This window comes from Penicillium longicatenatum (assembly GCF_028827895.1).
Source record: "Penicillium longicatenatum strain IBT 33135 chromosome Unknown contig_7_segment0_segment0, whole genome shotgun sequence".
NCBI classification, from domain to species: Eukaryota; Fungi; Ascomycota; class Eurotiomycetes; order Eurotiales; family Aspergillaceae; genus Penicillium; species Penicillium longicatenatum.
The window spans coordinates 3,864,784-3,878,085 of NW_026643124.1; the positions used below are offsets into that span (position 1 = coordinate 3,864,784).

Genomic DNA, 13,302 nt, shown 5'->3' on the forward strand with positions numbered 1-13,302 from the left:
TGCAGTGATTCGGATGAATTGCTTTCCCTCAATAGGAAGAGCCATTGTTACACAACAGGACATGTGCATATGAGCGGTTTTTGATTAGAGATTGCATCCATTTTTCAACCAGAATACGGCATCATGATATACGACCTAACCTGACAATATGAATGAGCATGGGAAATATTCTCCAATCAATGCGAGCGGTTCATTTCGGTTCAATCTCTCGAGCTCTTAATCCATCGTACTCTTAGTGAACCTTCCGGTAACCGCCGAATATTTTTGCCCCAGAAGTAAACCGGCAGCCTCAACAGCTGCAAAACAGCCGTCAAAGCCCTATCATGCCCACTCCTCGTTCCGCACGAAATAAGCCCCCGAAAAGCACAAATACTAACCGGAGGCGGCCCCGACTCCCCGAGGTAACTAAATATTCAACGAGTACGTTTGCTAATCATTAGGTATGAATATCGGATCATTGCCATGCAGCTCATGTCGGAGGCATATATGAAGAGAAACTCACTTTGAGCACGTCGACTGCTTTGCACCACTCGTATTCACCGATCCAGAGTAGCATTTCTGATCTCCAGGTACGCGCCTCATAATGCACGAAGTTAAGAGTCACACGGCAAACTTTTGAAGTGGAATTGAGCTTTATATTAGCCTTGAGATCCTATCTATCTAAATTGTCCGATGCAGTATCTTCCTGATTTAGACAGTTCTGATATCTCTGTTGGTTTTAGAAATACAGCTTTGTAACAGAGACAAAGATAAATAACATGAAACGCTGTATGTACATGTACATGTGCTTCGCCCCTCTCGTAGCGCTAAATATTAGGCACTTATCTAGGCAATTAAGCACCGCCCCCACGGGTGAAATTGAAGCGGGGCACTTCTCACACCGTTCATCTACTCCCACCATCTCTCGATACCAAAGAAACTTTTTAGATAAAAGGCTACAAGTTTCTGTCTTTTCGCACTTGAATGTGGGCTGCTGCTGGTCATTGCCATGCCTGATCCGCTCTCGATCACAGCCGGGATCGCCGGATTTCTGTCTCTTGGGATTTCTGTCACGCAATCATTGATTGATTTTTATTCTGCCTACAAAACCCAGGACGCCGAACTTGCAAAGTTAACGCAAAAGATCAAAATATTGCAAAATACTTTCCAATCCTTAGAACCCGCTATTCAGCCGCATCGATCTCGTGTCAGCGGGGAAGGGCTTCTCGAAGATGTCGAAAACGCCAGTCAAACATGCCAAGGGATTATCAAGGAGCTTCAGCAAGAGTGCCAAAAGTTCCACGCAGAGCCAGCCACTGGCTTCAGGGGTAGTGTCCGACTTGCGAGGCGGCGTGTCGCCTATCCATTTCGGGAAAGCACTATACGGAAAATTGAAGAGGATATTGACGAGATACGCGATAGTTTGTCGCTTACATTAGACGTTTTGCAACTCAGAAGCCAAATTCAAATTGAAGACGACATGTCAGAAGCCAAGTCTCTTCTTGTGGGAGTAAAAATGAATCAAATCTCTCTCTCGATTCGTGCTTGGCTTATGCCCCCCGACGCTTCTGTGAACCATAATACCAACTACGCAAAACGCCATCCGAATACTGGCCTGTGGCTCATCAACGACCATCGATTTACCAATTGGCTCACGGAGGGTGATTCCTTCCTCTGGCTCAATGGGTTCGCAGGGTGTGGCAAATCAGTCCTCTGTTCAGTTGCAATTGAATATGTTTTCCGAGATCAGTGCAAGGATGGGGTTGGGATTGCCTATTTCTACTTCTCCTTCACTGATGAGACAAAGCAGGATGATAAGGGCTTATTGCGGGCACTTCTATTACAACTCTCGGTTCAATTCCAGGATGGTGAAGCAGAATTGGATCATTTCCGCAAATTATCAAAGATATCGACACCTTCTACAGAGGCACTCCTCCAAACTCTTCGAAGGTTTCTTAAGCAATTTCGGGATATCTATATTCTAGTCGACGCTTTGGATGAATGTCCCCGAGGTCATGGCAGGAAAGATGTTTTGAGAGTGATACAAGAGATTCGGGATTGGAATTTGCCTGGTGTCCATTTCTTAGTAACAAGTCGTGATCTTCTTGACATTCGAGAAGCTTTAGATCCGACTTACCAAGAACACATTTCCATCAAAAACTCGGGAATTCTTGAAGATATCTCCGATTTTGTCTCCTATCAGCTCGAAAATGACAAGAAGCTGAAGAAATGGGGGGCACGTCACGCCGAGATCCGAGATAAGCTTATACAGGGTTCGCAGGGGGTGTAAGTACTCCACCAAACTTCTATCCTTTCATTCTAATCACCACTACATCCAGATTCAAATATGTGGAATGCCAGCTTGCGTCTTTCCGTCGGGTAAGAAACCTCAATCAATTAGACGAATGCCTACGCTCCTTACCGCGCGATCTTGATGAAACGTATGAGCGAATTCTTTGCGAGGTCGACGAAGCCGATGCTGAGGATTTACGTCGTATCTTGACTATACTCTGTTCATCTATTCGTCCCCTCACCGTCCGTGAGTTGATCGAGGCCCATGCCGTTGAACTTGGAGAATCTCCACATCTTGATCGCGAAGGTCGATCTTTTGAGCCGGGCGATATTCTGGACATTTGCCTCGGGCTAGTAGAGTTCGTGGCGACTGGGAATGAAGATGGAGAGCTTGACTTGACTGTCCGTATAGCGCATTTCTCCGTCCAAGAGTACCTCCAGTCAGATCGCATTCGAAAACGAAAAGCGCAAAAATACGCAATCTTAGATGAATCTGCATGCACTGAAATGACCCAAATATGTCTTGCATATCTCTTAGATCCGACGCTTTCGACTGGAACCCTAGATGAGATGAAACTTCAAGAATTTCCACTGGCTCACTTTGCTGCTAGGTATTGGTTCCATTACTACCAAAGATCTCAAGCTGAGGAGGGGCATTGGAAAGCTGACAAATTGTTATTGGAAATCTTTGAAGAGAATCTGAACTCGTTCGCCACATGGGTCAAATTGCATGATATTGATCGTCCATGGGATACCAGAGTGCATCTCGAATACCAGATAGATGATGTGGCGCCCCCTTTATATTATGCAGCGCAATTGGGACTTATGACAGTGTTGAAGAAACTACTACTGACTCCTCCAAGCAATGGAAATCTATCGATTGTGATCAATGCTATAGGTGGAGAATTTGGCAATGCCCTCCAAGCCGCAGCACTCGGTGGCCATCAGGAGGTAGTTCAGATACTACTCGATCGAGGTGCCGACGTTAACGCCCAGGGTGGAAGATTTGGCAATGCACTCGCAGCCGCAGCACTCGGCGGCCATCAGGAGGTAGTTCAGATACTACTCGATCGAGGTGCCGACGTTAACGCCCAGGGTGGAAGATTTAGCAATCCACTCGCAGCTGCAGCACTCGGCGGCCATCAGGAGGTAGTTCAGATACTACTCGATCGAGGTGCCGACGTTAATGCCCAGGGTGGAGAATATGGCAACGCACTCCTAGCCGCAGCATTCGGCGGCCATCAGGAGGTAGTGAGGATACTACACGATCGAGGTGCCGACGTTAACGCCCAGGGTGGAAGATTTGGCAATGCACTCGCAGCCGCAGCACTCGGCGGCCATCAGGAGGTAGTGAGGATACTACTCGATCGAGGTGCCGACGTTAACGCCCAGGGTGGAAGATTTGGCAATGCACTCGCAGCTGCAGCACTCGGCGGCCATCAGGAGGTAGTCCAGATACTACTCGATCGAGGTGCCGACGTTAATGCCCAGGGTGGAGAATATGGCAATGCACTCCTAGCCGCAGCATTCGGCGGCCATCAGGAGGTAGTGAGGATACTACTCGATCGAGGTGCCAATGTTAACGGACAGAGTGGAGATTATGGCAACGTACTACTAGCCGCAGTACTCAGCGGCCATCAGGAGGTAGTGCGGATATTACTCGATCGAGGTGCCGACGTTAACGCCCAGGGAGGAGATTATGGCAACGCACTCCAAGCCGCAGTATCTCTAGGTCACCAAGAGGTGGCGCAGATGCTACGTGATATTATCATCAACACCGAGTTTATGTACTTGAAGGGCTGCAGATAAGCTGTATCTCCGATCAATATTCTTTTATAGATATATACAGATGAGTCACCACCAATTGAGTCTCAGATAAGATGCCTCTACTTCCGCTAATCTCTTGGTCAAATCGGGTATCTCAAAGGGTTCATTCCAATCCCTTCGAACACACAACACCGTCACGCATGGACTTTTCCTCCGTGGGGCGGATATTGCTAAAAAGAAGAACCATTAGCACCCGAATTACACACCTCCCCTGAATAACATGGCAATGCAGCCAGTGCATCGTTCCAGAAGAGTTGTCAAAGTACTTCTTTGACTCCAACACACCAGGAGTAGCGAGCTTCCGCGGCGTCATACAGATATGCTGCACATGCCGATGTAGATGTGGATTGGCCCCACCAACTCAACTGAGAGAGTTCCAGCTGTGCTTAGCTAGTCCCTTGACGGTAAAACAATATATTTTTCTTGGATATGCTCCCCATGACGACTCGATACTGCTGTGTGAAGAGGTTGGAGCTCAGTGGACTGGAGAAGTTCGAAGGGTTAGATCCGCAGGTACGGTGTCCGCGTGGATACGCTATTGTGAATGTTGACACGCGTGGTGCTGGCTAAATCGATGGCCATAACTGTATGGTTGAAACACAAGATGCGGAGGATGGATATTATGTGGTGGAAGCGGTCGCTCGGATGGACTGGTGCAATGGAGATGTCGGTATGGCTGGCAATTCGGCACTGGCCATCTTGCAATGGTTATTGCTTCTCAGCAGGCAGCTTCTGTGAATTCCATTGCTGCTTGGGAGGCATCAAGTGATAACTATCGTAAGAATTTCTGCCAGGGTGGTTGGTTTCCTATGAGCAACTTCGATCTCATTGCGAAAGCTATTGTGCGTGATCTTAAGAGTTCTGGTTTAGAGGATTTTGAGGAGATGGACCGGAGCTCTTTTGTCTTTTCTGTCTCCAAAACATTATGGGAGGAAGTGCGCGCCGATCTTCGCATTCAATGTTCAATTCTCAATCGGGGATCAAACATCAGCTCTATTCATACAGTGGGTTCCATTCGTGGTTTTTTGGAAGTGCCTCATAACGGAAAGTGATTCTAGTGGGGCAGTAAGCAGGAGTCGTATGAGCTTGAGAACGTACCAGAGTCGACAAGGGATTCGAGCCTGTTCTTCGATCGTTATCTAAAAGAGAAGGTCAATGGGTGGGAGAAAAAGCCAAAGGTCCGATGGTCTGCAACTCAGTTCGGAGACCGGGAAGCCATCGATAATATTGTTCTCGATGACTTCCCCGCGCCCACGACTGAAAACAAAGATCTTTTTGCTCAGAGACGACATGCTACTTTCATCTTATCTGTTGAATGCCCAACAAATCGGCTATGACTCCAAAGATCGTCATAGCTTTGCCGAGTTCAATTATACATTTGACAAGCCAGCGCGGTTAATCGGTCTACCCAAGGCAGTTTTATACATGTCTTACGATGCGCACGATAACTTCACTATTTTGCAATTCTAAACAAGAGCTATGAGAACGGTAAATTCCTGATGCGTCCGAATTTTTCATTTGGTGCAACCCCCGTGAAGTTCACTGATGATATTCTGGAAAGAGGACAGGCGAGCCTCGATCTGCATATGTGATCTGCTGGAATCCTATGCGTTTCACACAGGGAGATTGATGAGCCAAGAACTGCACATCCACAGTTCGCCCTCCTCGTAAACGCCAGGGCAAGGTTGGTCCGGGCACTATAGTGAATTTGGAGATCGGTTTGGGAAATGGGAGTGGACTTTTATGAAGACGAATCCATTAAGTTGAGGGTACTTAAGATTCGTCGGGAATTTTTCACCTGCTTATATTCTACTGCTTGTATATGGGGGACATTGCCCTAGTATTGCCAAGTATAAGTCATTTTCGAGACCTAGGCCGGCATATGAGCCGAACCGAGGCAAGCATGTTCTTCATTGCAGTGAAGAACAGCCAAGTCATTCATATTTCCAATATTTCATCTAGATTGCTAAGAGAAGACCAATTTGGAGTGATAACATATCCCGGTTTTGGTGCCCGAGTTCCAGATGTCTGGGCCTCGGCGGCAGGGCGTCGGCAATTAATCGTGAACAGCCGTATATCACAAATGACGAATTAATATGATTCATCATAAATTAGCACTTGCTACACACTTGAAGACATTGAATCACCTCCTTCAATCTTAATGTCCCGAGGTCCAAAGCAGTCGGGTAGTGGTGCAAGAAAGCCATAGTCCACAGGTCCACCGTGTATAGAGTACGAGACGACCGACTCTTCTTTTTGAAAATTCAACTGATAGCCAATTTCCAGTTTAGAAATTCGAGACTACCTACGATCGTATCAATGAACCATCCTATGCCACGTGTGTTGTTGTATCACGGATGCCTGTTAGAAGATGAACTGCCGAGGGTTAAAGGTTCATGACTCGGAGGTATGTACTTTTTCGATTTTACCACACACAACCTTGCTAGTAAGACCCTTAAAAATTGTTAACGTGATAAGAAAAGCTTGGTTCTTTTATCTAATTAATTTGAGGTATTACTTGTTTTTGGGCTATTCTGAAACACTGTATCCTCTTGGACCCTACGCCGAAGTCTCAATTTTGGTTTCCGGATGTCCCGTACCCTTGGAACGGGTGCCATGAGTAGGGCCACACCGACAACATCTAAGACAATATGAAGCGCGACCTATTTAAATGCTCCTTGATCGCGCTGAAAAGTTGTTGGAAGCAGTAAGAAATCCATTGCATATTTCTCGCACCGCTACGATGTTCATCCAGACCCTCCTTCCTTTGCTTCTTGCTCCGTTGATCGCGGCGTCGCCTACGGGTATCGACCGTCGTCAGTTTATCTCGGCCAATGACTTGACCGACGGAAACTGCAAGGATACCATGTTTATCTTTGCTCGTGGATCAACTGAAGTCGGCAACATGGTAAGAATGGACTTTTCTGCCGTTTGGAAATAGCCGCGCTGACCAATTAGGGTACCGTTGTTGGCCCGGAAGTCTGCGATGATCTGAAACTCAAGTTGGGAGGTCAGTTGGGCTGCCAGGGTGTCGGTGGTGCCTACACTGCTGGCCTGGGCACGAACTTCCTTCCCAAGAATACCTCGCCTGCGGATATCGAAGCTGCCGTGAACATGTTCAACGAGTGCAACACCAAATGCCCCAATGCGAAGATTGTCGCCGGTGGATACAGGTATGATACTCTCATCAATATGCGTCAATCTGCGCATCTCTAACAACCCTCTAGTCAAGGAACTGCTGTCATGGATGGTGCGATCCAGAAGCTGTCTACCGAAGTGAGAGACAAGGTGAAGGGTGTGGTCTTGTTCGGTTTCACACGTAACAAGCAGGACGGTGGCAGAATTCCTGGATACCCCACTGATCAGACCAAGGTCTACTGTGCTCTTGGTGACGAGGTCTGTGATGGAACTCTTATCATCACTGCGGCTCACTTGACCTACGGTGACGATGCTAGCTCTGCTGCAACCTTCCTGGCCTCGAAGGTTCAATGATCTAGTTAACTGAGCAGGCTCAAGGTACACCGTTTAACAACGCTGGCAGTGCTATCACAGCCTAGGGGTGGTTGGCTCTGGATCTTTCATTTCTTATCTCTCATTCTTACTATACCTTTTCACCACTATCTTGTACTAGAGTACTTATAGATATTTTTGTGCTACTTTTTCATTGATGCGCCACTACTTTAAACCTGAAACTCTGCCGTTGTGTAGTGTGACAAATAACCCTAGAAAGTGAAACGTGAATCCATAGCGGGGCGAATAGCCTCAACCGTTGGATTTTTACTACGCAGAAAACGCCACCGAGTCCAGAAGAGGAGATCGGTTTTCCTACCACAAATGTCACTTGGATGACCTAAAGTCATGGCTATATGGGGCATGTAAGTTGAAGCACTCAGCTGAATCATTCTATGTTGAATTTCTTAAGGCTTTCCCCTTGACTTTCAAAGGAACAGAGGTGTCACGCCTCGCCCACCCTCGGGCAATCCTCTTACCCACAAACCAAACGGGGTCCCCAGATCCCGAAATCAAATTTGCTGGTTCATATTATCACCGGAACCGAAGTTACCCCAAAGAGCTGCACAAAAAAATCAAATCCACGGTGATGCCTATATCCGCCCCAAAATTGTGGCGTTGTCTCAAAAACCAGACTGAACCCTGACCCGCTCCGGGTACCTGATCCACAACCAAGTAGACTAAGCCCATGATCGACCGAGACTGATGGAATTGTCTTTTCTCTTTTTTTAAAATATCTCACTGCTTTGATCATGTGGAGCCGGTCGAGTTCTCCAGGTTTCCCCAGCCTGAGCGCAAAAACGGCCCCGGTACTTCCTGTTTTCGCGGACGGGCCGAGGTGATTCTCATCCGTTCAGAGCTTATTACTGCATCAGGCGCAATAACGCAATAATCGTAGTATCACAAGGAATCATCCAATTTCAAGTCGGTCTACCTTTGCAAATCCTGCTCGGTGACTTCAAACTCTCGAGCTGGCTGCAGGTGAACCTCATTTTTCATCACGACCTATATTTCGGTCTCGAGCTCGATTCACAACACAATGGTGTCTTTGCCACTGGAAGAGTCCAGGTATTTAAATCCCAGATTACCGCAGTGATGAGTATCAATCAGACTCAATCATTCCACTATCCAACTCGATAAACAAACAACGCATCTTCACCTCCACTTCTACTTCTTCAACTCCAAAATTCACAATGGTTGCTGGACAATACTTCCTCTTTGGCCTGCTCGCCCTCGGCCAGAGCGCCCTTGGTCTCCCCTCAAGCTCCGGTTCCGGCGCAAGCGGAATCCTTTCCAGCATCGACACCATCAACTCCGGAGTGAGCACAATCAACTCAACCCTGGGTACCTTCTCCGAAAACTCCGACGTCACTTCAACCGCTTTGAAGATCCAGTCTGAGGCTACGGACCTTCTGAATGATATCAACAAGGGAGCTCAGGTTGCTGAGAAGGCTGATACTCTTGATTCGGATGACCAGCAGAAGCTTTACTCGGCTACTGTTTCTCTGTCTGACAATGTCTTTTCCCTGCTTGATGGACTTGTCGATAAGCAGGATGTCTTTAAGAAGGCCGTTCTTGGTGGCTCGGCTGATGGACTCGTCGACAAGGACCTTGAGAACTTGAAGAAGGCTACCGATAGCTTCGGTCAGGCTATTATTAAGACTCTCTCTGGTTCCGTCAAGGACAAGGGACCTGCTCTTCTGAAGAAAATCGATTCGCATTTCGATACTGCTATCAAGGCTTTCTCTTCTTAAAGTACCTGAGAAGATGAGATGATATCGGTGAGCATGTGGTGATCATGTTTTGAAACCACTTTGCCATTAAGCTGTTCCAATCGCTTTCTCTTTGGATATTGATCGAATGGGGAGTTATTCCATATGGAAGATTTGTCATGATTTAAGAAACTGTAGCAGAGACTATTTCAACAATACGCTCTTTTGAATGAACAGAATTGTATCAACTTTTAAATACTACCCTATTTACTTTCTGTCAAAAGTTGGAAGCAAAGTTTTGAAATCTCAACCTTGGAGGTTTCTCTTCGTGACTGTCATGTATTCCAGTTGTTGCTGAATTTCTGGATAGATACATATGCAAACAAGAGGCGAATTAAACCTTGGTCGTTCTACCTATGAACCTGAAAATAAGATTACACGTAAGTTGTCTAGTCCGAATCCTCATCTCAAAGGCTTCTTCCCATATACAAGAAACCTACACAAATGTCAGCAAGAAATTTACAAGGTATTCCATGAAGCTTACTCTTTGACATATGCATGCATATGCTTATCGCGAAGTTGTTGCTTGGCCTTCGCTTGGAAGATTCTAGACACATCCTCACCCCAGCCTAAAACATCCGTAAAAAGCCTCATCGAGTAAGACTCAACACCCTGCTGTGCCTGGATGAGCTGGTATTTCCCAATCTCCTTAAGATAGGGATCCTTCGGCCATGGGGAGTACGGTAGGAAATAGACAGATTGATGCACGTCTTCGAACCCGGCACCAACCATCCAGTCTTTCAAGAACGGGTAGATATTGCATGGCTTCCCCATTGCTTTCGAGGCGGTGTCGATCGCCCGAACACATTCAAAAAGCGCAGAGTCATATGGACAGCTACCATCATCACTCCAGATCCATACGGCGCTTTCTTGGATCTCGAAATATGATCCTGGTTTGAGACAGTCATAGCATCGCCGGAAGAATTGTGGCCAGTCCGCAATGCAGCTTTTGTTACATGAGCGTGGTCATCGATGATGTGAGTGGGTAGCTTACCCGGCAAGTAATCTTGCGTGAATGAAGTCGAAGCTTTCGGGTTCGTGGACCCATTCGTCTTCGAAATCTTCCACAACAAATTCAAGGTTCGGACACACCCAGCTAGGCTGGATGGGACTGATATCCGTCCCGATTACCTGGGCTTCGGGGAACTTCCTGTTCTTGCGGTGAGTTGCTACATGAGCAAAGCTCTGAGGTTGGCTCCTTACTCTGCGATATCAATTGCCCAAATTCCGGTTCCGGTACCGAGGTCTAAAATTCTCTGGGGATTCTTGACGGGGGCTTGAAACAGTTCTCCCTTCATCAAAAGGAGCCAGCTAGTGGGCAATTGTCAGCGGTGACAAATCTGGTGGATTTTCACGTCATGTACATATGATGTGCCTGGAACCGTCAGTGTATAGTTTCCAATTCTGACGTGGTGTGAGAGTCATACCAGGTCCATGCGGTCTTGTTCCTCTTCATCATTTGGCATCCTGTTCCATTATTAATCAAGGCATATTGATGCAGACTAGAACATCGAGTTTACATGTAATTGTTCTAGAAACGAACATGTTAGCATGTAAATAAGCAGCGGAAGGGCTTGAACAGACTTACAAGCCGACCGCTATGATACCGTCGCCCATTTTGATATTCATAGTTCAGGATACTCGAGGACAATGAGGTGAGATCGGAGTATTCGCTTTCAAAGTCGCTAGACTCATCCTTGGTACCGTCAGTATCCGAGAAATACGAGTAACTCCAGGTGCATCATACGCTGAAGTTGTCGGGAAGAATGGGTGGAGGCTCGGAAGTCCCTTCCGTGTCTTCTCTAGGGAGCTCACTCGCAGGTGATGTCATTGTCGCTGAATCAAAGGTTAGGCGTGGGAATAAGAGTGAAGAAGGGACAGATAAAGGTCTAGGCGGCAAAATATTTTCTCAGTTCCATTGTCATTCAGTCTAGAGTCCTGCGGGGCTCACGAATTACAAATGAATAATGTGCCCAGGTGGTGGATCTCGATTAAAGTTCGACCCGGATCTTCAGCAGACAAACCGGACTTGGATATATATGCCGATCTACCGGTATTGCAAGGTAGATCGAGATCAACAAATATCTACTGTACCTAGGTCATACGCAGCTAGCCCTGCAATTAACTAAGAAGGGACAAGATTGCCTAGTACAGTCTACTAGTGGCGTGCCATCTGACTTTACCTGGCTATGGTTTCCGGGATAAAGCGACCTCCAATTGGATATCACTGATATCGAACCAATCCATGTACCAGAAGAAAAGTTACAGTCAATATCCGCGATCGATCGATCGGAGCAAGGGTGTGGATTATAGGGTTGGCCCCGGAGTGCGGTCAACAGGGCCGAGCATCCACAGCCCCGCGGTTAGCCAGTACGGGAATAAGTTGTGACTGGTTCCTAGGTCTTGACCAGAACAGGACAAATCCGAGGTCAAAATGTTTCAACCCAGCTGGACCAAGTATACAGCTTCTAGGAAAAGCAGGGTTGAGCTTGCCACTAGTGCGTTAAGTGATATCTGATATGGCGTATGCAGGATCTATGCATGTCCCGATAAGATAACGCACGTGACAGCGTGTCGCGTTGACGCGCAGAGATCACCAACCCGGGATTGGCTCCTGACGCTTTTCCCTCAATCTTCAGTCTACGATCCAGACAGCTCCAAAATCGCCACTGGACAACGTGACGGATCACACAAGAAGGATCGGAACACAGCTTCATAGTTCACTCCACAATGACACAAGAACAAGTCGCTACGGCGCCCGCGGCGACACCACAACCACAGCACGACCCCTCCCATGAGGAGCACCAATACCTCAACCTGATCCGCGATATCCTAGCCCAAGGCGAGTTCCGTCCCGACAGAACAGGCACCGGCACGAAAAGCATTTTCGCCCCGCCAGCTCTCCGATTCTCTCTCTCAAAGCCCAACCCAGAAGGCGGCTCCCCCATCCCAGTCCTGCCACTCCTTACCACAAAACGAGTCTTCCTGCGCGCCGTTCTTGCTGAGCTCCTCTGGTTTATCGCAGGCACCACTTCTTCATTACCCCTCTCCGAAGCCGGGATCAAAATCTGGGATGGCAATGGCAGCCGCGAGTACCTCGATAAGGTTGGCCTCGAACACCGCGAAGAGGGCGATCTCGGCCCCGTGTACGGATTCCAGTGGCGGCACTTTGGGGCTGAGTACGTCGATGCCAAGACGGACTACACAGGTCAAGGTGTAGACCAGCTCAAGGATATTGTGGACAAGCTTATGAACTCGCCTTTTGATCGTCGGATTATCATGAGTGCTTGGAACCCGGCAGATTTGAAGAAGATGGCTCTTCCGCCTTGCCATATGTTTGCGCAGTTCTACGTGTCGTTCCCGCCTGGAATGAAGCTTGATGACAAGGGTCGCCCTGATGCGAAGGGAACCCTGTCTTGCCTTCTTTACCAGCGCTCTTGCGATATGGGTCTGGGTGTTCCGTTTAACATCGCTTCCTATGCCCTTCTCACTCACATCCTTGCTCATGCTGCGGATTTGAACCCTGGTACTCTGGTGCATACTATGGGTGATGCTCACATCTACTTGGATCACATTGATGCGCTGAACGAGCAGCTTACTCGTGAGCCTAACGAGTTCCCCGAGTTGCGTATCAAGCGTGATGACCGTGGTAGTGCTGTGATTGATGGTTGGAAAGAGGATGAGTTCGAGGTGATTGGCTACAAGCCCCACAAGATCATCAAGATGAAAATGAGTGTTTAATTATTAATGATACATTACGCTTGTGTTTATAAGTACGATGCACAAATCTGGAGTTTCGGATGTTGCCAAAAATGTTATAGCAGTCTGCTATCATAGATGCCATATGTGAATCCAACGCTATGCACATTGTATATCCAGTGTAAACACCCCAAACCAAAAATCGAATTAGATCAAGGCCTGA

At 47.5% G+C, this 13,302-nt stretch overlaps 6 protein-coding genes across 6 annotated transcripts; 5 read left to right on the plus strand and 1 right to left on the minus strand.

Annotated features, from left to right (window-relative positions):
• Nucleotides 1–988: 988 nt before the first annotated feature.
• N7484_011712 (NACHT nucleoside triphosphatase) lies at nt 989–4,080 on the plus strand (the record flags this gene model as incomplete). The annotated part of the gene is made up of 2 exons (XM_057122099.1): nt 989–2,265; nt 2,319–4,080. 2 exons carry the CDS (start codon nt 989–991, stop codon nt 4,078–4,080), a joined length of 3,039 nt encoding a protein of 1,012 aa, XP_056967853.1.
• Nucleotides 4,081–4,536: 456 nt separating this feature from the next.
• On the plus strand, nt 4,537–5,568 carry N7484_011713 (uncharacterized protein; the record flags this gene model as incomplete). The annotated part of the gene is given in 4 exon segments (XM_057122100.1): nt 4,537–4,657; nt 4,711–5,146; nt 5,165–5,257; nt 5,298–5,568. 4 exon segments carry the CDS (start codon nt 4,537–4,539, stop codon nt 5,566–5,568), a joined length of 921 nt encoding a protein of 306 aa, XP_056967854.1.
• A 1,273-nt stretch (nt 5,569–6,841) lies between these two features.
• Nucleotides 6,842–7,590, plus strand: N7484_011714 (uncharacterized protein; the record flags this gene model as incomplete). Its single annotated transcript, XM_057122101.1, has 3 exons — nt 6,842–7,006; nt 7,057–7,271; nt 7,326–7,590. The coding sequence occupies 3 exons, from the start codon at nt 6,842–6,844 to the stop codon at nt 7,588–7,590; spliced, it is 645 nt and encodes a 214-aa protein (XP_056967855.1).
• A 1,211-nt stretch (nt 7,591–8,801) lies between these two features.
• On the plus strand, nt 8,802–9,362 carry N7484_011715 (cell wall mannoprotein 1 family protein; the record flags this gene model as incomplete). Its single annotated transcript, XM_057122102.1, has 1 exon — nt 8,802–9,362. One exon carries the CDS (start codon nt 8,802–8,804, stop codon nt 9,360–9,362), a length of 561 nt encoding a protein of 186 aa, XP_056967856.1.
• A 420-nt stretch (nt 9,363–9,782) lies between these two features.
• Nucleotides 9,783–11,211, minus strand: N7484_011716 (class I SAM-dependent methyltransferase; the record flags this gene model as incomplete). The annotated part of the gene is made up of 9 exons (XM_057122103.1): nt 9,783–9,816; nt 9,865–10,326; nt 10,375–10,530; nt 10,584–10,691; nt 10,745–10,755; nt 10,808–10,847; nt 10,901–10,911; nt 10,969–11,076; nt 11,128–11,211. 9 exons carry the CDS (start codon nt 11,209–11,211, stop codon nt 9,783–9,785), a joined length of 1,014 nt encoding a protein of 337 aa, XP_056967857.1.
• Nucleotides 11,212–12,110: 899 nt separating this feature from the next.
• N7484_011717 (thymidylate synthase) lies at nt 12,111–13,121 on the plus strand (the record flags this gene model as incomplete). The annotated part of the gene is made up of 1 exon (XM_057122104.1): nt 12,111–13,121. The coding sequence occupies one exon, from the start codon at nt 12,111–12,113 to the stop codon at nt 13,119–13,121; it is 1,011 nt and encodes a 336-aa protein (XP_056967858.1).
• Nucleotides 13,122–13,302: the final 181 nt, after the last annotated feature.